This window comes from Lutjanus erythropterus, chromosome 9 (genome assembly GCF_056507025.1).
Source record: "Lutjanus erythropterus isolate fLutEry1 chromosome 9, fLutEry1.hap2, whole genome shotgun sequence".
Taxonomy (NCBI): Eukaryota; Metazoa; Chordata; class Actinopteri; order Lutjaniformes; family Lutjanidae; genus Lutjanus; species Lutjanus erythropterus.
In genome coordinates, this window is record NC_139325.1 from 18,241,434 (window position 1) to 18,266,654 (window position 25,221).

At 37.5% G+C, this 25,221-nt stretch overlaps 1 protein-coding gene across 1 annotated transcript; it reads left to right on the top strand.

Annotated features, from left to right (window-relative positions):
* The first annotated feature begins 2,616 nt into the window (after nucleotides 1-2,616).
* On the top strand, nucleotides 2,617-20,583 carry LOC146321252 (carboxypeptidase Q-like). The gene is made up of 11 exons (XM_084726314.1): nucleotides 2,617-2,707; nucleotides 3,375-3,522; nucleotides 4,223-4,438; nucleotides 5,661-5,777; nucleotides 5,870-6,077; nucleotides 7,140-7,347; nucleotides 13,205-13,316; nucleotides 14,042-14,133; nucleotides 14,986-15,081; nucleotides 15,421-15,526; nucleotides 20,317-20,583. Exons 1-11 carry the CDS (start codon nucleotides 2,705-2,707, stop codon nucleotides 20,475-20,477), a joined length of 1,467 nt encoding a protein of 488 aa, XP_084582440.1. The 5' UTR covers nucleotides 2,617-2,704; the 3' UTR covers nucleotides 20,478-20,583.
* Nucleotides 20,584-25,221: the final 4,638 nt, after the last annotated feature.

Sequence of the window (25,221 nt, forward strand, 5' to 3'; positions counted from 1 at the left end):
TGTGTGGCTATAAGCTTGTCTTTTGTTGTAGCGTAGTGTTGTGTATTCACTGTGGAAATAAGGCAAATCCAAGATCAGATTCTTGAGCAATTCCTCTAATCATTCTACAGAAATTCAGTGGCAATACATGGAAGCTCTGACTTGACACTGGACACGGTGAGTTGCACCAACAAGGATTATTTTTTAAACCCAATTCAATCATGGTTTAACTTTTAAAAATTATATTGCACCAAACTTATATTAAGAAAGAATCAATTTAAACCTCTCTAAACCTTCTCTGCTGCCAAGCAAGCAAACAGTATTACATTATTTGTTTATTTTTATTCTTTAGCTAACAAGCAAAGAATATAAAGACTATAACTTTTTTTTTTTGTTTTTTTTAGCTTTTTAGCTAGCTAACAGCAATGTAATGTTATTTAATTAAGCTTTATAGCTAGCCAGCAAACAATGCAGTATTTTGTTAAGGATTACAGAGCATCTGAAAATAAACAGTTCCCTCCCTTTTATACTCACTAGTATTAACATCAGTCAAATGTATTTTTTAGTTTTTGATTTGGGTAAGCATCTCTATATCAATTCCACTCATATTTAATTTTGGTTTAAGTCGCTGAACTTGTATTTGCTATATTAATTGTGCAACAGAGCTGTACTTAGATTTAAATCTGGATTTACTCATTTTAATCTTAGTTTTTCTAAACTCTGATTATAATTAATCTTTGGTTAAATTAATCTTCACTCGTGAAACCCAGTCTTAGAGTTTGTAATGAGCTATTGGTTATGACATGTTAAATGTGCCTGCATTGAAAAGTCAACTGCAGGTAAAAGCACGGAGCTGAAGCTTTTGTTGCACTGTGCTCTTGCACAGTAGCACAGAAAAACATTTCCTCCCAGGCAGCCTCAAGAAACATCCTCTTACAATTGTACATGCCAAAAAAAAAAACATTCAAACCACTGTGTTAGACCGAGCCAGCAGCATGTGAATGCAGCCAAATGGCAAGATGTTTTCCAAAACCTGACGATGCAGAGAAGAAAACACAAATGGCAGAGGAGACAGTGAAAAAAGAGGCTAGTGAAATACAGGAAGACCTGAATGTCTTCATTACGTAAAACACTATCGGCTGAAAGTAAACAGATATTCCCGATATTCTATCAATAAAATAATATACCAAAGAAGCAGTGTAAAAAGAGTATAAGAAACATTAACTGACCCTTCTCACAGGGTGGGACATTTACAGTGAATGCCAGTGACTGCAGAGGAATGCAGTGGACCAGTGGTAAGGAAAAATGGGGGATGATAACCACAGATTGGGATGTGGGCAGAGAAGATCTGTGTTTTCTGCAGTGAAGATACAATACATTCCAAACACTGGACATCTTTTTGGCAACTAACATTGTTTACAAGGAGATATTGAAGAAGAAGAGGAGAAGATGCATTAAATGAAAGTGCACCATCAAACACTTCATAATTTGGTTTTGCTATAATGTGACAATAAAGGCAGGCCAGGCAGCAGTGATATACAGTTAAATTCTGCAATTTAGCTCTAGCTGTGTTGTTTTTCTTGAAAACAGGTATCTGGCTCTGTTTCAGCACTTTATACTTCTGTTTCCACAATAATAAACCATCTCCCTTTCTTCTATACATTCACATTATTCAAAACCACTTTAATATGTGCTGAATAGTTTGAAAAGTGGATATAGCAATCTTCACAGAATATCAAGTAACCAGGAGAGTGATACTCAACCTGTGGCCTGGGGGCCAAGTTTTGCCCCCAATGGGGTGCTGGGTGTCCCTCTCACTATTTTCTGATTCACAAAGAAAATAAATTGATTCACAGGAAGAAGGGCCAGATAGACCAGATTTATCTGTCAATCCTTACACCAAATTCATTTAGTTAACAAGTAATTTAAATGGAAAATTAAGAACTTCAAAGAAAGATGAGTTATGGACCTTTCGATTTTTATTCATTTTATGTGATGAATGGCCTTTGGCCTCCTGTCAGTTGCCTGCAGGTAAAGCAGAGCAAAGTGTCCCTTAACTAGAGTGTGATTTTCTTTCAGAAATGTCTATTTTGGAACATGGAATCATTAAAAAAACACTCATGAACTCAAATACTTGATTTATGCTGGGGTTAAGATTATGAATGCTGGGATTAAAGCAACATAATCTTTGAGCAGAGAACATTTGGAACTTAATATCTTTTTCTCTGCATTTTTGTCAGAATTAAGAAATCACTCCCTATTTATGAACAGCTGGACATAGTGTCATGTATGTCATAAATATTTTAATACTTAGGTGTATCTGTTTTTTTGCCTTAGAGGATGATTTTCCATCAACTTTTAAATCTGTATTTTGCCAAATGTATAGCTGAGTATGCAATATATTTAAACAAATTGATTGCTGTGCTTTTACCATATAAAACTTGGTTCAGTGTTTATAGTTTTATTTTTTAAGTGCTGAATAGATTAAAGTTTTTGTATATTTCTTCTCAGAAAGTGATTTTACTATTGTGTACTGCGGTAGATGTGTAGAAATGGTGCTTTTATTGTGAAAACAGTCGTGCCGGAAGTGTGCTGTCGTTACGCATGCTGACATCACGAGCACGGAAACTGTTTATAGTCTGGTACTCCAGACTGTGTAGAGTAGTTTTAAAACTGTATGAAGTCTTATAACATCAAGGATAACAAATGCACTAACTTGGCTTGAATGGTTTGTGTTTGTTCTGTTTTATGGGGGTTTCAAGTCATATTTTATGCTCATTGTTAACGTCTAATGTTAAATAACTTTCAATTGCCTTAAGGTTTCTCTTCATTGTTCCGATCCTCTGGCTGTCTGCTGTAAGGTTTGGTTGTTGATAAAAGATAAAGCCAAGTGAATCTGACTTTGTCATCAGCTTTGATCTGGGTGATGTAATTAAATGTATATCTCATCCACTAACATTGTCACTGAAAGTGAAAGTAAAAGCTGTAATGGCGTTACATTGTTCTCAGTTCCTCTAATATTTCATTGTAGTTAGCTTAATGCTTGAAACTGAATAATAATAATGTAAATGACACGTATTAAATAATAACTTGAAGCTACTTCTGTAGAGTTACACAGCATTACATGCTGCTTTAGGGTTTGGAATGAATTTATTATATTGACACATTTTTTAATCTACTTTAGATAATCTATAATTGACTTGCCCCATAGCTATAGATAAGACTAACAGGTTATTACTGAAGTGATTAAGTGATGCTGTGGTAATCTGTTGTTGTCAGTCTGAACTAGCAATGTCTGATCCATGATGTGCTGGTAGTGACTGGGATTTCCTTATTAGAACTCAGTTAAGCAGCAATTAATCTATGCCTCACACTGATGTGTTTTCTGTCTGCAGATGGCTCAGACAGGTGGACTGCCCTTCCCGCTTGCTCTCTTCATGTTTCTCTCCATGTTGCCGTCTCTGTGTGACTGTCACCCTCATCCTGCTCTGCCCTTGAGTTCGATGGCTGCAGTCAGGGCTGTTTCCAATCAGACAGAGAAAGGTAAACCAAACCCTTCTACCACCAGACACTGAATGTGTTAACGTGTGGTCTAGTATCCTGGTTATGATTGAATTTTTGGAGTATCCTGGTTATGTTTTGCACATGTAAACATCCTATCCTGGTCTCACAAACCTGGATAAGACCTCATCCTAGTTTTAAGTCCTCTGATAGAAACCTTATTGTGGCATAGAAACACTTGATTTCTGAACACTAATGCAGAACTTAGTGAAACATCTTCAGGCAGACAATCAAACATCTGGATAATATTTTGACGGGGATATGAATAACTAGATATTTAAACACGTATTCTGAATATGATGAAAAAACAACTTCTCTATAGTTAGACTGTGGGCATGAATAGGCTTTAAAATATTGGAAAAATAGTGGCATAGGAATTCAGTGTTACATGTAAATAACTACTGCGTAACATAGTCACTGCATGTGTTTATTACTTCCTTGATCTATTATACATGAGGTTTTAGGGGCAGGTCTTTGAACAAGCCTTTTATGTGTAAATAACAATATATAACAGCAGTATATTCACTTAAGTACTCAAGTTATACAGACACTGTACAAAGATACTTTTGATTTTTTGCCTGAAAAGCTTTTTGGAAGGTAAAAAGATATTCTTGATTAAAAGAATATAAATATTTTGATATAAACCTGGACTCTCTTTGTGTCTGTTTATGTGTGAACCCAGTCTCAGACGTAGCTGCAGAGGTAGCAGGCTATACTGATGTGGCCAAGCGGATTATTGACCTGGCTGTGTTTGGAGCTGCCCAGAACCGCTCTTACAGACGTCTGGCTGACTTCACTGACACCATAGGGAACCGTGTCAGTGGCTCATACAATCTGGAGATGGCCATCAAATACATGTACAATGCTGTAACACGGGATGGGTTGGATGTACATCTTGGTGAGTAGAGTTGTTTTCTGTCTCACTGTATATGAGAAATGTGCATTGAGGATAGATTTCACAAATGAAGGGATCTATTTCAACAAAGTTTTGTCCTCTGGCAAATGTAACAGTAGTTCACTTTTTATTTGATGTGTTAAAAGGCACAGTGATGTGCCTTAGATATGCTCAAGGTATGTGATACAGTTCTAACAAGCAGGTCTGAGACCTCAGTATTTGATTTGAGATTGTCATGTAGGACCTTGTTTCTTTCTCTCTCTTTGTATCTTGGTGTTTGCTCCTGACTTGTCTTGTTTTGTTGTTTGTAGTGTCTTATACAGTGATGGGAATAACGGCGTTAAAATAAAACGCCGTTACTAACGGCGTTACTTTTTTCAGTAACACCATTTCAGTAATCTAACTAATTACTTTTTCTATTGTTACAACGCCGGTACTGTTACCAACACGCCGTTACTGAGCGTTACTGAAGCTACTCACTGAAGCTGTCATCTGACTTGGCTCACGCAGACAGGAGCTGCAAATGTGTGTTTTTTTTTCCCTTTGGTGAGGGGGGAGAGGAGGGGCAAGATAACCGCCTAAGTAATGATGACTGGCTAAGGTAAGATTTCATGTTAAGCCAACCAGAGACATCAGGTGGGCGGGTGTTTACACACAAACCCAGCACATAGCAGCACCCACACACAAACTATCAGAGATAGCGAGTCCGGAGTCGCAGGGGAAGACGGCGTTTTCGAGGTGGAAATAAAATGTACATGTTGAGTGTACATTATGTCCCAGAGCAAAGAGTTTGTCCACGTCCAGTGTAAGCAACTCCAATTTAATGAAGCACCTCTCGACGGCACACGCTTCTACTAAACTAGTGGCCAAAAACACTGTTGACACCGGTAATGATGATAGCAGGCCAGGTGCTGTTAATGTGAGCTCCGCTAACAAAGAAGGACACAGAGCCACGCCATCCAAGCAGCAAAAGCTGGATTAAAAAAAAAAAGAGTAACGCAATAGTTACTTTCCCTGGTAACTAATTACTTTTATAGTGGAGTAACTCAGTTACTAACTCAGTTACTTTTTGGGAGAAGTAACTAGTAACTATAACTAATTACTTTTTCAAAGTAACGTGCCCAACACTGGTCTTATAAGCCCACGAGGGCTGGGCGCCTTTTTGGTGCATGACACTTTGAAAAATAAATTACCTGTTGTTCTGTTTCACCTTTTTCTTCTCCAGAGCCAGTCAAAATCCCACACTGGGTGAGAGGAAAAGAGAGTGCAGAAATGATTGTACCCAGGGCCAAAAATCTGGCTATACTGGGACTGGGTAGCAGTGTAGGGACACCACCTGAAGGTAAAGACTACACTTACTAAAATCATTTTAATGCCAGTCATCTGTTATACACCTACCTTCTACTCCTCACTGTCTCACTCTTATCTCTCCAGGAATTGAGGCAGAGGTGATGGTGGTTGAGTCTTTTGAGGAGCTAAAGCGTAGAGCCAGTGAGGCCGTTGGGAGGATCGTGGTCTTTAACCAGCCATTTGTCAGTTATGAGGAGACGGTGGCTTACCGTGCTTATGGCGCCTCTGAGGCAGCCAAAGTTGGAGCTGTGGCCACACTCATTCGATCTGTTACACCATTCTCTATTAACAGGTATCTCTATCTCTGAGGAGTAAAACTTACATTTGAAAATTACATTTAAAGGTATAGTTAAGATTATTGATGTGGGGTTTTATGAGGTATTTATCCAGTCGGTGTATTCTCTACAGTAGACAACAGTCAGCCCACGGTTTGGAGAAGCACAGAGGAGTACCAGCATAGAAGGTAAGCAATGAACTGCTGTGGACAGGGTCAGCAGCAAGAGGTATTTTAGACTCTCAAAAAGGTCCATCTAAAACAATCTTAATCAGTGTAAGTGTATGCTATATTTAGAATATTTTCACCACTTTACTTTGCTGCCAGACAGTCTGTTCTTATGGGAAACTGCTGTTATATAAGCCAAATATTGCTCTCTGTGAGAGAAATCAGTAATTTTAGCTCTCAGAACACTGAGGTTGCTGGAACACCACTGCCTTGATCACTTAGTTTATTTGGTTATTGTCTCACCTCAGTGAATCCAAACTAACCCTTTAAAACTCCAAAGTGTTATCCATCAGTTATGTTCAGTTTCCTGTTCCTGCATTGCACCTTAATTGTCCTGTAACATGTTTTATTTGCTTGTTTCCTGTGTTTTGTTTGTGTATTTTGTATTTTGAATGTGCTTTGGCAATGCTGTATATTGCTATGGTCATGCCAATAAAGTCTATTTTATAGTCTATTTCATATTTTCACCCATGGAGTCTGGTTGGTTTGGAGAGAGAAATGTTTGGCTGTCTGCCAGGAAAGTAAAGCAGTGAAAATATTCCAAAAAGCTTCGGTACACCTTTGTTAAATGGCGTAAATGCGTTTTGCTGCTGACCTTGTCCACAGTGATACATTGCTTAGCTTTCATACTGGTACTCCCCTCTGCTTCTCCAAACCGGGGGTGTGCCAACCACCACTTACTATGGGTAGTATACTGACTATTGATAAGTACCTTGTGCAGCTCCAATTTATCCCTGTAAGTACTATTGAGGGGCCTTAGGGTCTGACATTTGATCCTCAACATCTCATCAGGTAGAATGAGGGTTTAATCAGCAGATTCCTACATCTCTGCCTTTGTTTCTTCCTCTCTAGTCCCCACACAGGTTGGCAGGACTATCAGGATGGAGTGAAGCGCATCCCTACAGCCTGTATCACCATAGAGGACGCTGAACTGATGTGGCGTATGGCACAGAGGGGGCAGAGGATCGTGGTCAGACTCACAATGGGAGCGAAGACTCTGCCGGATGCCGACTCCTTCAACACAGTGATTGAGATAACAGGCTGGCAACACCCTGAGCAGGTAGACCTCACTCTCCTATCACAGACACCTACCTGTCTGACTGTTTAACTGTGTATCTTCTCATCACTCTTTTCCAGTCTTTTAGAAGTGAGGGAAATCTATTTTGGGTGGGACCTCCAAAGTGGCTCTATGGGAAACAGATGTCTTGTCCTGAAGAAAGGCTCTATTATTATATACTTGTCTCTTACTCTTAATTAGTCTTTCTCTCTGTGTTTTCCTCTGTTTGGTGGGACTGGGAGAGAATGATGCAGCCACTTTTTGCTGACTCCAGATATTCCCACAGCTGTTTAGTCTGGCTTTAATTTTGCCAGTGTGTGTGTGTGTGTGTGTGTGTGTGTGTGTGTGTGTGTGTGTGTGTGTGTGTGTGTGTGTGTGTGTGTGAGTGTGTGTGATACCATCTTTCCAGAGAAGTGGTGAGGCTCAGCTGAGTTGGAAATGCTGAGGAATGTCACTTTTCTGTCTGTCAGAGTAAAGTTAGTTTCTATGGGAACTCAGCATTGTGTAAACAAACAATTCAGCTGTTAATTATGTAGTTTTCACAGACGTTTTCATCTTCTTTTGAAGATTCTTCAGAAATGTCCTTGCAGTGGCTTCCTATTTTCATGAATCTCCAAATTTTGAACATGTAAGATATTTGTATAAATTACAACAAGCATTTTTGGCAGATCACTACAGCAGGTCTAAACAACTCCTCTAAAATTACAGCCCTGCTGAAATTAACATATCCTTTTATGGTGTAAGCGGAGTGTGTAAACACACAGAAAGATGATTTCAGTCCTCTTTGAGGTGGGTTGTCCTGTTCTGCAATACAGGAACCTGCAACCATTCTTGGTATTTGTTTTTCATTTTCAGACTTTTTCAAGTATGACAAATAGACTGTGTGAAACCTTCGTGTCAACAATTATGAAAAATAGTCCTTAGCAGGGACATTGACCTTTGAATAGAAATGAGATTTGTGTAGGGTTGTACTGAATAGTTTGAAGCTTTGTTCATTTCATGTTAAAATTTGAATTCTAAATCCACATTCAAATGCTGTGCTGCCTTTTTTCATTTGTATGTCTATTCATTTGGTATTTTTGCACAGTAGTAGATAAAGATTAGGCTGCACTAATGATATTACATTTATACTGTTTGTAAAATTGCATTTCAGTGGTTGAAGAATTGTTACAGAGCGTTGTAAAGTCCAAAAGTCAAAATTTATTGAGAAACAATAGATGTAACCATTTCCAAAACTTCAAAAACAAATCTCAAAAATACATTTTCATCTAATAAAATATTGTACTTCAATCCATATTTTTTGGTGTTTAGTATTTGAAAAACATTGTCACTATGATGAAAAAAAAAAACTTGATTTGCTGTTTGCTGCGCACATAAGTGAGACACCTGCATTAATGAGGTGATCTCGCAGCGATCTAACAGCACAATTTATTACATTTGTGATGTTGAAACTAATGAGTTATGTTCATTTTAAAAAAAGCTGATTTACTGATTTTAAGGATTTTGTTCAGGGTGATAACATCATAAAAAATGGCGACAGACATTCAAAGCTTCATTTGAAAACTTCAGTGAAAGCTTCAAATTTAAAAAAAAAGACAGCCCTGGTTGTCAGTCTGTCACAGGGCGCACATATAGACAGACAACGTAAAGTTACTGCTTTTTTCACTATGAGATTTCTCAGTCATAGAATTAGATGGAAAAATATGCCCTGATCTGTACCAGATGTCTATCACTGCATAGCCTAAAGACATCACATGACCCAGCTCACAACAATGCAGTGCAGTGTCACAAAATGTTATACAGGTCCTTAGTACATTGGTGGTTAAGAACCAGGACATGCTTACCCAGTAGAACCTGATAGACGGGTAAGGTGCTACTGCACAACCTGCGCAAGCTGCGCAACCTGAAAAACATCACATTAATGTTTCTGTCGTTCACTGGACAGAAGTGGCACATCAGTCGATCAGTCAATGCAGGTACATAGACGTGGGTTCAGAATTAGGACTAGTGGAACAGATTTACCTTGGTGTCCTTGGAGAAAACTGTTAATGTGCAGATTATTTTTATGATTAATCAGTGAATTGTTTAGTCTATTGAATGAACAGAAATTGTGAGAAATGTTCATCACAATCTCCCAGAGCCCAAAGTTACTTCTTTAGGTTTCTTCATTTGTCCAATTAACAGTCCAAAAGCAGCAAATCTTTACATTTAAGAAGCTGAACCAAATAATTCTGTCTGCTTGTCATGTCTGTGTGAAAGTAGTTGAGAAGCAGGATCAACATTTCTCATTTAGTTGGACTGATTTATGAAGATGAGGTAAATCCTGACTTTAGCATATCAGGAAAATGTGAGAGAAGACATGACCAAACTAAATTAACATCTTCCTTTTTTATGTGTCACACACTTAAAGCCCGTGTGAAATTTCCAGAGTGTTCTTTGTGAATCATGCTGTGTACTGTATATAAGTTGAGATTGCTTGGAGCGTGGGTGTTTTTATTATTGTTACTGAAGTGTGTGAATTGCATTTAGGACAGAGGCTTTTGTACGTCATGAAAAATCTGACGAGATATGTTTTGTTGGCCAATAAAGGGAGATGGTGTCTTCAATGGGAATTTCCCAGCAGTTTGACTATGAACTGAATGTCTGTGAGCCTTCACTCCCTCGCAGCCTCTTGAGCCAAGATGGCCAAACACAAGATTCCTGACCAACAGGGAACACTAATGTAGTTTGTTAGGTCCAATATATGTTGTTAGATCTCAGTGTGTGTAATTCCAGTAAACTCTGTTCTTCAGGTCCCTCTCTCTGGTTTCATGTGTGGAAAAAAGTAAAGAAAAAAAGAGCTAACTGAAAAATCAGTCAGAAGACTTGGATTAGAGGAACATCGCTGATGTAATCTGTTGCTATTCTGATCTGGGAACCAGCGCGTGGTCGTTCATTATAGAAAAGGGAAATGAAACACATGGCAGGGTTGACATCATTTTTGGCTCTGTGACTTTGTCCTCCGGCTGGCAGTAGCAGCAAATGTGGTTGGAGTGTGTATGTGTGTGTTTGTGTGTGCATGTGTTCATAGAAGGATGAACATTTGAGGTTTAGTGAGTCATTTCCACAGTTTAGCCTTTCAGAGCCAGTCAAGAGTCATCTGAGACTGATGAGTTGCGAGGATTTTTCCAACCACTCATCTTCTGCAATTTGAACTTCTTAAATCTAAAATGCCCTGATGTGGAGGCTTTCTGTTTATAATTATTATAAAACACAGATCATGTTGCTAGACAGTGATTGGGATGAGTATTGATCATAAATGTCAGTGTATTTTGGTTGAAACATTATTTCATTCCCATCTAAACTACACGTCACTGAACCACATCTAACCGTATTTTCCATGCTTTGTTGATGTCTCCTGATTTAAACTATGTTAATTACAGTGTATCTAGTTGTCTTGACTATCAACACGTTGTAAACAGCAGCCATCAATAGAATGATAGCAATACTAGTCAGGTAGCAATACCCTTTACTAGTAAGAGTGAAAATACAGTATAACACTGTAAATTCATTAGAGGCAGAAGGATCTCTCTGACGTTAACCAATAAAAGAATTAGAACAGATAAATAATCCTCATTAGTTTTGGATATGTAGGAATGTCCTGATATTTCAACACTGCTGGTGGCCTGAACGATTACAGTGTGTGTTCATGTGCAAATTCCAACAAGACTGGACTATAAAATCCCTGATGCATGCTGTAACCAGGGATAAACCCTTATTTAGAAAACTTAAATGTTAGGAAATGGATTTAGCAGTTGACAGTTATGGTATTGCAAAACCACTTTAGTGAGTCATGGATATTGCACACAGCACCATCTCTGTGTCTTTATATCTCTGCAATAAATGCTTATGTATGCTTATATTCCTAGATGATGTATTCCTTAGTCATTTAGTCAAATTACACCAATGTTAATACTATTAAATTCATGTTAAGTATACTAGTTGTACTATCAGCTCTGATCAGATAAGAATATTTATGGAAGAGTTTAATTTATAAAAACACTAAGACTCTACAGCCTGTGGCTTCTGCTAGCGGTTCTTTGAGGCTGAACTTAGACACAGCTGTGCCTTGAACTAAAGCTAATGTCAGCCCACTGACACGGTGATTGTAAGAAAGTAGAATGTTTACCATGTTTGCCATCTGAGTTTCGCATATTAGCATGCTAGGATGCCACTAAGCGCGAAACACAAAATACAGATGAGACTGCCATTTTGCAACTATTCGGTCATAAAACTAAATGAGCTTTTGACCTGATGATAATTTTAAAGAAAAAAATTTAAATGTTCAGTATATAAGATTTAGGGGGATCCATTGACATAATATGGTGGGAATGGAGTATAATATTGACAATTGTTTGCATTATTGTATAGAGAGCTACAGGGATGATGCATTGTAGGCCAACACAGAAGTTAGCATCGCTTTAAGGTTTTAAGCCAGTAAGGATTTCTCTACTGAATTTCTGGGTTAGTGCAGAAAATAAACTCTGTGGCCCACAAAAGTAGAATGATAGCAACTATTGTAGTAGTTGACACATTTTGTTCTGCAAGACACTCTTCATTTTTATGACTTTGAAGTGTAAATGCAATCACCAGAAGTAAAAAGCTAATGTCAGGCTATAAACGAACTACACCGCACCCCCTTTAAGTGACTAGTATTCAGCGTGATGCCGTTTAATATCCGGAAAAATCACTGTAGTCTCATTCAGCTACATGTTAGCAACTACTTTTTTAAGACACTTGAATGCATCACATATCATGAATAGGGTATTTACTGTTGTACTTTTATGTAGCAGAACAGAAGATCAGAATCTTTTAAGCTTTTGTTAACCACAGACCTTATTTCAGGCAAATGAAGAAAAAGCCATTCAAAAAACTGACTCTGAGAGGAAGGAACTGGAAGTCATAATACGCTAACTCAGTTTTAGGTTTTACAACTCAATTCTTGCAGCAATCTGTAGTCACCTGAAAAGAATTGTTGTGTTTTTGTTACTTGAGAAAGAGCTGAGTCTTGAAGAGATCACAAAACTTATTGCAGTACATCCTCAATGGGACTTAAATATCCGACACAAACTTCATGACAGTCCATCAGGTAGATTTCTAAATATTTCTTGGATGAAGGAAAACTTTGACTTGTTGATGGTGCTAATGGGAAAGTCAGAGGATTTGTCCTCTGGGCACTGTGAGTGTCAAAATTTCATGACAGTACATACAGTATTTATTTATTTATTTATTTATTTATTTTTGTAAAGATTACAGTCTGAACAAGTTGTCAACTGACCAACCAACAGACTGACATTGGCATCCCTACAGCCGTGCCGTTTGCTTGGCAAAAAAAATATTGGCATTTCTGTTTATGTAAGATTGTAATGGAATGTGTGGCCTCCGGGTCATTGTCCAGACTGGGCTCACACAGGCCAGAAAATGTTTTGTAACCTGGAACATCAGGTCAGAAACATCCCATTGACAGGAATTCTATCCCTTAAAATTCCTGGAAATTTCACTCTGAACTGTGTGTTTTTGTCTTTGTTTTCCTGTTGTTGTCTGTTCGTCCTTCTTGATAAAAGTATTTTTCATTAGAAATACTGAGTCAGATAATTTGAGCCATATCATGTGTGTGTGTGTTTGTTATGTGTTTGTGTGTGCTTTAATACAATGTAGACAGGATATGGGGTCAGATAGTGCTATCTGATCATACGCTCTGGTTCTTGTCTGGTCCAGATCAGGAACTGGCCACGGATATGCACCTAGCAAAACTGTCCCACCACACTCTCTCAGGCTCTCGTTTCTATTTTTGTATCTCTGTATCTGTTCAATCTGCTAGGTCGTCTTACTCAGCGGTCATTTGGACAGTTGGGATGTGGGCCAAGGCGCCATGGATGATGGAGGTGGAGCCATGATTTCCTGGGAGGCCCTGTCACTCATCAAGGACTTAGGTAATATAGAGACAGACATACTGTACAGACACAAAGTGCCACACAGATGAACTTCCTCAGAAAGAAACATTTACAGTCTGTAGAAATGCAAGAAAAAAGGTACATAGACAGCAAACTTACATAAGCTTGTAAACAAACAATGTAAGGAAATTAATTACTATATTATTAAGCTTTATGCAACCTGTTTGTCCTACTGAATTCAACACTTTGAAAAAAGTACAACTCTACGACAACAACAGTTTGTAAAACAACGTACAAAACAAAAATAAAATAAAAGCTCCATGAACAAGGGAGGAAATCAAATTTTCCTATATTGATCCTTCAACAAACTCCCAAGGCCAGTGAATACCATGTAGAGCGAACAGAGTATCCAGTTCCAAACGTAGGGACAAATTACAAAACAATTCCTCAGACTGTAAACAGTAATTTCCTTCAACTGTTTGTGGAGGAACAAGAACACACATAATTAGGAAACAGACTTGGATATACGGAACCATTTTCTTATGGACAAAAGAATGCAGCTGAATAAGCTTATAGTGGCACAGGTTTAAGCAGAGTACAAAGTCTAGAGGTGCAATGTATCATGGTTAGGAATACAGTAAACTTTACAGTATAACAAGTTCTAAAGAAAAGCTGCAGCATTTTCAGCGCTATACATGTCTGTTGTTTTGTGGCTTTTCTTCATGCCTATATTTGCATACTGCTTTGTGTGGGTGTTTTTCCAGGTTTGCGTCCAAGGAGGACCCTTCGAACAGTGCTGTGGACAGCTGAGGAGCAGGGTGGAGTCGGGGCGCAGCAGTACTATGATCTACACAAGGTACTGTCTACTGTGACTGCAGTGCCTAATAGGAAACACACTGACAGCAGTAAAGCAAATAAGGTTCCTGTTAGTAAGAAGCAGGATGTGTCGGTCCACATTGTGGAAGTATTAGGTGTGTGAGAGTATAAATGTACTTCATGAAAATAAGCCATGAGTTTTCTTCTTTGGGGCTTTAACTGCCTAACAGGCCTTGACTCATAATAAACTCATAAAGCGAGGAACAGGTCTATTGCATTTTCTCTACTAAAGAAGTGCATTTTTCATCAATGTACCATAACTCCTCAGTGGGCTGTCCAGTTCTTCCTTTTGATATATAATTGGAATTTAAATGAGTTGAAGCAGCTGTACTAGCATCTCCCAGCGGTTGGTTGAGTGTACAGATGATAATGATAAATCGACAATGGTCATTAAGAGTTTGATCGATCACGTAATATTTAATCGACCTACTGTCAAATAAAGATCTGAAATATAGTAGAAATTTTATTTTTTATGAGCATGCTCCTCATCTATTTATATGCAAGGCTATGCACTGCTGTTAGAATAAACAATATGTTGCTGTGAAAATACACCTTTGATTGAGGGGAAAACACTTTTGGTATTATTTTGTCTAAGAATTTTTTTTTTTTTTTAGAATTACTATTAATCAACTAATTGATCCTGATGATTGGATTTACAAGGAAAGTACTTATAGTTGTAGTGTAGTAGCTCAGACTATGTCCATTGTCTGAAACTTGTATTGCTTTTAATTACTCAGACACATCGTTGGTTGTTTGTTGTGTCCATGCTTTCTCTTGACCTTTCTTGTTCTTTCACCTCTTCAATTTACCTTTGCTTCCTTGCTTCACCCAGGTGAACATGTCCAACTTTGACCTCGTCATGGAATCTGACTTGGGGACATTTGCTCCGCTGGCACTGCAGTTTACTGGCAGTGATGCAGCACGAAAGGTAGGACTGAAAACACAACACCATCACACAATGACAAGTATTTATTTAGCCTTAAAAGTCTGAATTCTGCAAAGCACAGACTCTGCATGGCGGCATAAATTAGTATCCATTCATCCGTCTACACCCTACTTCACTTTAGACCAATGCTTCCAAAACTGGACATTTTTAACTAGTCCCAACATTGAACTTTTGTTTCTTTCATTTCACCACAGTGTAGTCTCTGTTGAGCATTTAAATCACAGGAACAATGGTAGTAAATGCAGAAAACGTTTGCTTAATGACAGACTGTACAGACTGTGTGATGAGCTGAAGAGCACTGGGCTGTGTCTGTATCAACAGGTGATGGGAGAAGTGGTCAAACTGTTGGCTCCCATTAACACGACCAAACTGGAGGCACACGGAGAAGGAACAGACATTTCACCGTGGCTGCAGGCAGGAGTACCAGGTCAGCTGAATCAATATTATAACAACTTAAGAAAATGTACTAAACCTATTTTAACATGATTTGTGCATCTTGCATAAAGAGAAACTTGAAAAAGGAAGTAACTCATCCTGATTTGTGTAGTTTTGGTTTGAATAACAACTCTTTTCTCCTGAAAGTGCTGTGTGCACAGAATCACATCCTCATTGATGAACTGTGAACATAGTAAACTATGGTATTGGGAAATGCTGGCAGATTTTCACTTTGAGGAGGATTCTGAAAAATCTGAATTGAAACTTCATCCAAACATGAATAGAAAGTTGTCAGTAAAGTAGAATTTTCAAGGCAAATCTCAGGCTCCTGACTGACCCTCACTTGCTGGTTGGATATTGCCACTCATAACACAGATCAGACCTTACAAAAGGGTTTGAGATTGTATGAAGCCACACATATATAGTTACATTTTGACAAATTTTTACTTTTCCGAATCGCTGATTGCTAAACAATACTTCACTTAATATCTGACAAAGTGATTCTATCCGTGTGGCGTTGTTAGAGATTTAGTGGTCCAGACATTTGCTATGCTCCGGTCTAGTTTTTGTAGAAGTGAAATTGCAATGTACACATAAAGACAGTGTATAACCTTTAGAGGAGGAACTGAAAGAAAACACAAAAACATACAATTTAAACATTTCAGTGCAACACGAGGCACCACAAATGTTCCTACTTCATTTAAATACAGCTAAGCTCTACTCAGTTGAAGTTGTATGTTTGTGATTCCGGTGAGTCTTATAAGTCTGCATTCAATCCAAGATATTTAGAAAACGGATGGGCACTTGTAAGTTTTTATCAATTGTAAGTAAAGTGAATTACTTTACTCTACAAGAAGGGTCATCCTGGTCTGATGATTTGGAAAACAGGCCCCTCCTGGGGTACACAATACAGGTCTGTAAAGACTGAAATTGGTGATAAATAAAGATTAAAATAAAAATAACAAAACTTAGTTTTATTATTTAACAAAAGAGAAAAAAGAAAGAAATACAAAATCATACATACTGTACATATAAAGTGCTTATATAATTTACTAAGGCTGCTGGCAGTCGACAGTGAAATATAGTTTTCATTCAGTCAGTATTCTGACATGTTATCACAAAAGCTCCACACAAAAGCCACATTAATATCTACAGAAATTTCTTTTCATTTTAGTTACAGTTTCTTATATATTTTAATTAGAAAACCAAGCAGCAATAAAATAGAAATACGTTGTGATATAACTTGTAGAAGAGATACAGAAAACAAAACAAACACAAAAACATGTGGACCACAAACGTTCCCCTTTTGTAAACCATTAACCGAGCAGCAGCATTGATAGTGAAGACATTCAGTGAAAGTGATCTAACGGCTCCACTGGAGCAACTGAGGGCTTGATGTTTTGCTAAAGGGCAGTTTAGTCAGGCTGCACTTTCTCCCTCACCACTCCATCATCAGACGGCAGAGCAGTTGACTGAGAAAGGTGCTATGACTGAGGATGTGGCTGAGGCCCAGGTTTCAGACTACAGACAGCAGACTATAGAGAGAAGAAAAAAGACAAGAAAAAGTAAAACATTTTATCTGTGCCTTGACTGCTCATACCAATTTCCATGGCATCTTATTTTGAAATGAAATGGTCTAGCTGGAAATTTGAGAATACTTTACTGTTAGAACATTTCTCTGCAAGATTTCTACATGCATTATGAAAGAGTTTGCTAACCTGAAGTGAATGTGCAGACCAAACTACTGGAACCACAGGTTTCTTCCTTGCTGACCTGTCATCAGATGACAGGGCAGTTGGCTGAGGTAGATGCTGGGACTGGAGCATGGACTGAGGCTGTGGCTTAAGTTTCAAACTACAGACAGCAGACTACAGTAGAAAAGATGAAAGATAAGAAATAGTTCTACATTTTAATTTTTCCTTAACTGCTGACACCAATTTCTTTGTTATTTTATTATCTACACCAGAGGTAACCCTGGAAGGGATCCTGCATTTGGCCATGTGTGTTACACCTGTCTGTTTTTCATAGGCTGTACCAGACACAGCTTTAAAGCTGGGGTGAAGATATTGGCATCATGCGAAACTAGATGAACTAAGGCATCTTCTGGAACCAACCGTGTAATACCAGCATGTTAGGAACACTCTGAAGTCTCCTGACCTCTCACATTAAGAGATGGGCAAAATGGGTTCCACGAGTACCCAAGACTTTCCCCTTTACAGACATGCCAACTTAAGAAATGCAGTTTGGAACAAAAGTTTATGGCATGCAATATTAATGTGTTATTTTTGCCTATTCGAAAATTCCTGCATTCTCGGGTCCCTAAACAATGTTGGAATTGCATAAATTGGAAAATGACTGGAAAGCTGAGACTCTTGTTGATTCAATGAGAACAAATGTATTTATGTGTGATGATATTAGTTCTTGTAGTGGCCATGTCATTGTTGTGGGACAAGTTTTTTCAAACTTGAACATGATAGTGGTGGTGATATAATCAACTTCCACTGGGACAATAGCCAACATCAAATGTAGATGATTCAGAATTTTGAATGTGCAGACCAAACTACTGGAGCCATAGTGACAGATTTCTTCCTTGCTGTTTCATCATCAGACGATAGGGGAGTTGGCTGAGGTAGACGCTGGGACTGGAGCTGTGGCTGAGGCTGTGGCTGTGGCTGAGGGCCAGGTTTCAGCCTGCAGACAGCAGACTATAGTAGAGAAGATAAAAAGCAAGAAATAGTAACACATTTTACTTTCCCTCGAGTCCTCATAACAGTTTCATGGCATTTTATTTTGAATGGAGGTGGTCTTGTAGCAGTTTGAGAATAATTTAGCATTAGTAAATTTTTCTGCAAGATTTCCAAATATGTTGGAAAACTGTTTGCTAACCTGAAGTGAATGTGCAGACCAAACTACTGGAGCCATAGTGACAAATTTCCTCCTCACTGTTCCATTACCAGACGTCAGGGCTTCTGGCCTGGGACTGTGGCTGTGGGTAGGTTTCAGGCTACAGACAGCATACTGCAGTAGAAGATGAAAGAAGAAATATTAAAACATTTTTACTTAGCCGTTCTTGTTGTAACAACTTCTGAGCTAGCAACCTACACACTGAAAATGGCAAGTTTTGACAAATATCTGGATAATGCAGCAAGGCAGGCCTGTTTGCAAAAGTGGACCGGATCACATTTTTGTTGTTCATATTTGACTCAAATCTGTTTTGTTTTTGTTTGTTGTTTTTTACATGACAGTGTGAACATCACAAATCTTTCCAATTCTGATTTTGGCCAGTTTAATATGTGGTCCTAGAAAAGATACAGTTCTGATTTTTTGCTATATGACCTCAGTCTGAACAGTCATGTTAGAGTTTCACTCAGTTGCCTGAGGTGTCTTGCTGCAAAACTCTCGGGTAGAGGCGCTGATAGATGTAGTTAAAAGCTGCCCTTTGACACCCTGAAATTTTGGATAAAATCTGTTTCTGTGAAGCAAGTCATGTCACAGTCCATCCACTCCTGGCCCCAAGTCCACATACACACACAGAAGTAGTTTGCTCCACAAAAAAAACATAATTCAAAATGTGGCTCTTTTTTCCTTATTCTTATTCTTGTTATCATCTTCACTGGCTGCACATGAACTTATAAATGAAATCATACACACTGTCTTCAGTGGCCTCTGTGTTTACTTTTGTATGACAGCGTGCTGTGTGTCAAGTCTTTGTTATTGTTCTTTTGCTCATGGGGTCAGTTCAGGACAATGACCAGTTCACACTGGAATCAGATATTGACCACATTTAGACAATAAGGTAACCAGCCAAAGAAAATAAATCTGATCTCAGCTAAAATCAGAATTGAACACTAAGGCTTGCAATGTTAACGTAACTTTGACAGTTTTTGTCTTTTACTTTTTATGTGGTGTTATTTTGTGAAGGCCTTGAAGGCTGCAGCAATTAGGGAGAAAATAAAACTTTTCATTTCTGACAGAAACAAATGACCAGTAGGTTGAAATGTATAATTCTGGCAACATTAAAACCACACATTTATGAGCACTATGGTTATCTGCTCCTCAAATCCCTACTTTGCTCGTGGTGCTCAAAATACCAAAACATGCATGTAAATAGACAAATAACAGCAATGTTGTTTTTGAGAAATCATGAACCACAGAACTTGTTGTGAGCAGTTTGATGAGGAATTACTTTTGATAGAGAGGAAGTACTTCCTCCATGAAACTACTCACAACAAGGTCTGTGGAATCTTTTAACCTCTTTTTTTGGCCACTGACAACTTCTTCAGAACTAAAAAGCACAATATAAAACTACAAGTTACAGTATTTTGAAATGGTTGCTCATAAAATGCTAAATAAATTTATACATATATATAAATTGATCAAGTGGCCTGTCTCTCACATTCACAAACTAACATCGTAACACAAACAAAGTAAACAGGCAGAGGCAGCGGTAGACCAGCAAGTCCCATGTTCTGCAAGGTAAAAATAACTGTTTTTGCTGTGCGGAGTGTGGTTTCATCAGAGAGAGCAGTATTTGGCTTATATCATGGCAGTTTCCCATCAGAAAAGGCTGACAGCAATGTACAGTGGTGAAATATTATAGGATTTTATGTGTGCCTTTTTTGGTCCATAAAATACTTTTTGCGGCCAACTTTGCTGACATTGCTTTTTACACTGGCACTCCTGCTGCTTGTCCAAAGAGGGGACAGAAACATTTAATATAGGTAGTAAAGTTTAGTGCAACAGTTTATATTTCATCTGTCTTTCTCGCCATCTTTCCTCCAGGTGCTAGCCTGCATGTGGCAGACAGTCGGTACTTTTGGTTCCACCACAGTGAAGGTGATACCATGACTGTTCAGGACCCTCAAGAAATGAACCTCTGCTCAGCACTGTGGGCCGTGGTTGCCTATGTCGTGGCAGACTTAGAGGACATGCTGCCCAGGTAACCAGTTGGCCCACAAGACACTGAGCCTTCAGTGGCGAACAGACAGGATGATCACTGTGAATGTCACAGCTGGACCAGTTAATTCCAGAACACACAGTCAAATCAAACTTTTTTTTGTTTTTTTTTTTGTTTTTTTGTTTTTTTTAGGAAACCTGAAATTGAGTTTTTTTATTTACAAAGTGAATGCAAATTGTCATTAGATAAACGAGAGGAAAGGAAAAGAGATGAGTGACTCCTATGTATTAAATAACCACTAGAGGTTGTATGATATTGGCACAGAAACATTTAAATAGTACATTAAAGCATTAGTAATCACAAAATCATTTTGTTTGAAGACCTAACAGATTTACATAATTTTGTAGCTCAGGGCTGTGTCATGATTATCTTGAAGTCTAGTCAGGACTAAAGACAGAGAATGTTAAGTGATTTTTGAAAAAGCATCACAATAGATGCTTATATGATAATAATGTCAATGGTGATCACGTTTTTTCAGCAGAGAGGAACCATTGTGTGTTTTTAATGAGGGCAAAAGTAAATGTTTTTCCATTTAAAGACCAAGACCAAGAAAATGAGAATCTTCTTTCTCAGGCACTGTATGTGTCTCAATGCCTTAATATAATATACTGTAAAAATGATGAAATTAGGATTGTTTTAAGTCTATTAGAGTATAGAAATTAAATAAAGTTTTAGAAAGTTGTCATGTTGGAGTGTTGTCAAACAAATCAAACTAAAGCTCATGAACAAGAAAGTGTATTATGTTTCTGTAGGTTTCCAGTGTTAAGAAGAACATATTTATCTTTTAAAATGTTTTATTTTAATGTTATTTTAAGTCTGTTTTTAGATCATTGTGCTTGATGTTTGAAGTATTAAATAATTCCTGTCTGCATCCTGCTTAACTGTGGTCACATTTACAGGATGTCTTGTAAGATTATGCAGAAAAACTATCACTGCCGTAATATCATGAATAAAGAATGAATCATTGCTTTACACAATTACTTCAATCACGTCTTCTGCTGTAATACTTTGAACTTTGCAGAGTATACTATTTCTGTGTCAATAGAAAGAGGAAGATGACAACAAAAGAGATAGCTATTGATTTAATAGAAAGGAGAAATAGAGGAAGGAGGTATGGAGAAGAAGGAGGTGACGGGATGGGCGAGGAATAAAAAAAAGATATGTCATACAGAGGAGGAGAGGAAGTAAGGAATTCATCATTTTGCGGGTGACGTGCAGACAAGCGCAGCAATCGTAAAACACACACTCAGCTGAGATTTCTCTACCCCATGAAATGAAAAGTCAGCACTCCCGAGGGGTGATGTCAGGGTTAGTCAGCCAGCCAGTGCAGATAAAGTCACGTTGGAAACACAGATGTGTGTGTGTAGGTGTGTGTCTGTGTTGAAACAAAACTGTGTAACTTTCAGCCTGTTTCTATTGAACGCCTTCTTATGTGCCAGTAACACTGATTCACACACAGACAGTTATGTTAGTGAAGAAACACACAGTCTGTGGATGTTTAACACTCACTGAGTCACACTTAATGCACTGCTGACCTGATCTGCAGAAAAAACACATACAAGCATCAACATCAGACAGATATTTGAAAGACAGGAGTGTTTGAAATGACAAAAATTCTATGTCAGGGTTTCTGCAGGTCCTTCAAATGTCTAAAATCCAATAATGAGAATCTTAGGCCTTAAAATGTCTTGAAATTAACATTACTTTTATTACGTTGTTAACTTTGTTCTAGGGGTGTCGCTATTGCAAAAAGCAATCGATTTCAATTTCAATCGTTGAAATCAAAGTCATCCTACCAATTTTTATTTTTCCCAACTTATTGGTGAAAGAAGTTAGCCTATCATTATTACATTTTAAATAAATAATTTCAATTTCACTTTGTGTGGTATATTAAAAAACAAACTGTGGCAGTTCATCCCTCAGGATATGATGTATGTTTTTCAAGAATTTGAAAATGTGAATGGCAGTTGTCAAGACATAAAAGTAATGATATGTCAATCTTTACAAATCAAGATTATAGTTTAAACCAAAACAACATGGACTCCAAATTTAGTTCATATCCTTAATACTATTTTGACAGTATGGACATGAAACCACCTACTCAACCCATTCTTTGAACGTTTACAAGTGAGAATAGACTGGTTGAGTGAAGGAATTGTGTTTTTGTGTCTTGTTTTCCTTACAAGTTTAATATGACTGATGATAATTTTGAATAACAAGTACTCTTCTGATTTTTTCTCAATTAATTGTTTAAACAGCAGTAATGTAGGGAAAACATTATATCACCAGAGCCCCTGATGACATCTTCAGATGTCTTGTTTTATCTAGCCAAAGACCCAAAACCCAAACTTAAGCAGAAAACAATAAATATATTCGCATTTTAGAAGCTATGAATTTTTACTTAAATGATGACTTTAACCAATAAATGCTAAATAAAACTGATACCCATTACTTTTCTGTTGGTTGACTAATCATTTCAGCTGAGACTGGGGACCAGTCTGCAGAAACCTGATGGTTTTCAACAACCTGAGGACATTAAACAGGCCAGTAAATTAAAACAATGCCATAAGTCATTTATTTGTGTGATTCTGTGAATGACCTATTGGTACAAACATGTTACAAATTGTTATTTCACCACAGCACATAACAAACAGCTGAACATCAGGTAGAACATATTCTGTTATCCAGTCAGTCAGTATGTGGCGCTAACACAATGTGGGAAATACCTGGAACTAATTGGGAGGAACCCTTTACCTACATTTTTGTTGTTTGTTGTTATTTTGATTCAACTTCTCAGATTTGAATCCAAAGTTAGCAAATAATGAACTTTACTTTGTTTTTGAAATACTTTCCCAACTTGATTCGTGCTGAGTCTGTTTTAACCAAGTGTAATGATGTGGAAGCAGAAAAAAATCACTGTATTCAATGTCAACATAATAGGAAAGACCACAACAATATTTTTCTTTATACATATTTCTTTTTTTAACTTTATTTTTCAAAATGTGAAGCACCATAGAGACATATAACAAAGTTAAATTTCAAAGGATGGAATAAACACAAACATGGTTAACAGAGCCAACAACATCAAATTAAATAGATAAAGAAATAAACATATAGTAATGTTTTGCCATTTCAATGATGAATACTGGACACAGTAAGTGTTTGTAAGACATTTTTAATGACACCTGCAAGTGGTACCTATTTCTTAAGAAGATTTTTCCACAGATCCCCAAAAATTTTGCTGTTGAGACTTTTTGAAGGTCTTAAGTATCAATCAAGGGGTCTCATGGATCTTATCTTGAGCCGCCACCTTGTGGACAACCTCCAGCACAGCGCCTAGTGAGTTCCTGTTTGTTTTCCATTTTCCTGTTGGAAATGGAACTAGTTTTTCATAACTCAAGTGAAATTAGGATAACAGGTGGATTAGCCATGTAGTAACATCATGAAAAATTAGCATATAACATTTTTAGAGACAAAATAACAGCTGCTCTTGGTAGAAATAATTTGATTCTTGTAAATGTTATCATAAAGAATATAGTCTAGATCTGCTCTACATAAAAAGTGCCCTGAAATAACTATTATAATTTAGCACTATACAGATGAATTGAATCAGTGTCTTCAGTGAAGCCTCATGCCACCAAATGATGTGATGACTTTTTACCAGCCTTTTTTCTATTAATTATTCCATGTTCTACACTTATTTTTGGAATTTATGGCGTGAATGTCTCGGAGATCTAAAATGAATCTGAATATGATTTCACTATGTGTATGGGCATGGTACTGGTAATTTTCTATGAAAATTTTCTCCTTTTTAAAAAACATATCTTTTTCTTTCATCATCATCCCAAAATTCTTGCCAGCCACACTTTTTGTATATGACCTTTTATTTGTATCATAACCTCAGCTACACTTAATGCCTACAGTGACTGCATCTGATAAATCTGACTTAGAACTGTGAGATGCTTGTATAATAGATTGGCATTTTAGTTTTTTATCAACTGTAAAGCAAAGCAACTCCACAAGTAAGGTCAGCTTAGTTTTAAGCAAAAAAGGCCCTTTGATTCCCTCCTTGGACACAGAAATAACAGCACACAGTCAGAATAGCATAACTTTGTTTTATTACAAAACATCTACTGAATCTGTATGTGTTTTATATTGTTCTTATAAAAAGAAAATTTCCTCTGTACATATAATGAAACCCAACAATATCCAGCTTTTTGAAGGGTTCTGACAGCTTATGAGTTGACAGTAAAATGACAGTTTTCATGCAGTCAACATTCTGACATATTATTAGTAGCTTTACATAGAAGCTAAAGTAAAATGTGTGAAACTTTCTTTTCACTTTTAGTTACCATTTATGACATGAAATACAGTAAATGAGCTAAATTCATGTTGCAAAAGAGACATTTCAGAACTGAAACTGAACCTTACTGTCAAAATATTTACGCCACCATTAGTGCTGTAGATCTACCAAGCAGTACTGTCAACACAAATGTCCTTTTATGTGAAATATCAAAGATTTCAATGGTGTTTCACCTTTTCCCCTAGTTGGTTTTAAATGAGCGTCCCTCGTTTAGCAGTAATACAGAGAAACTGCCAAATCATAGATGTTTTAATGGATTTAATAATGGAACAAAGTGTTTGTCTGCTTCTATTTTTATGGTATTGGTGGAGATTTAATGGTCCAAACATTTTCTCCACAGTTTAGTTGGTAGAAGTCAAATCACAGA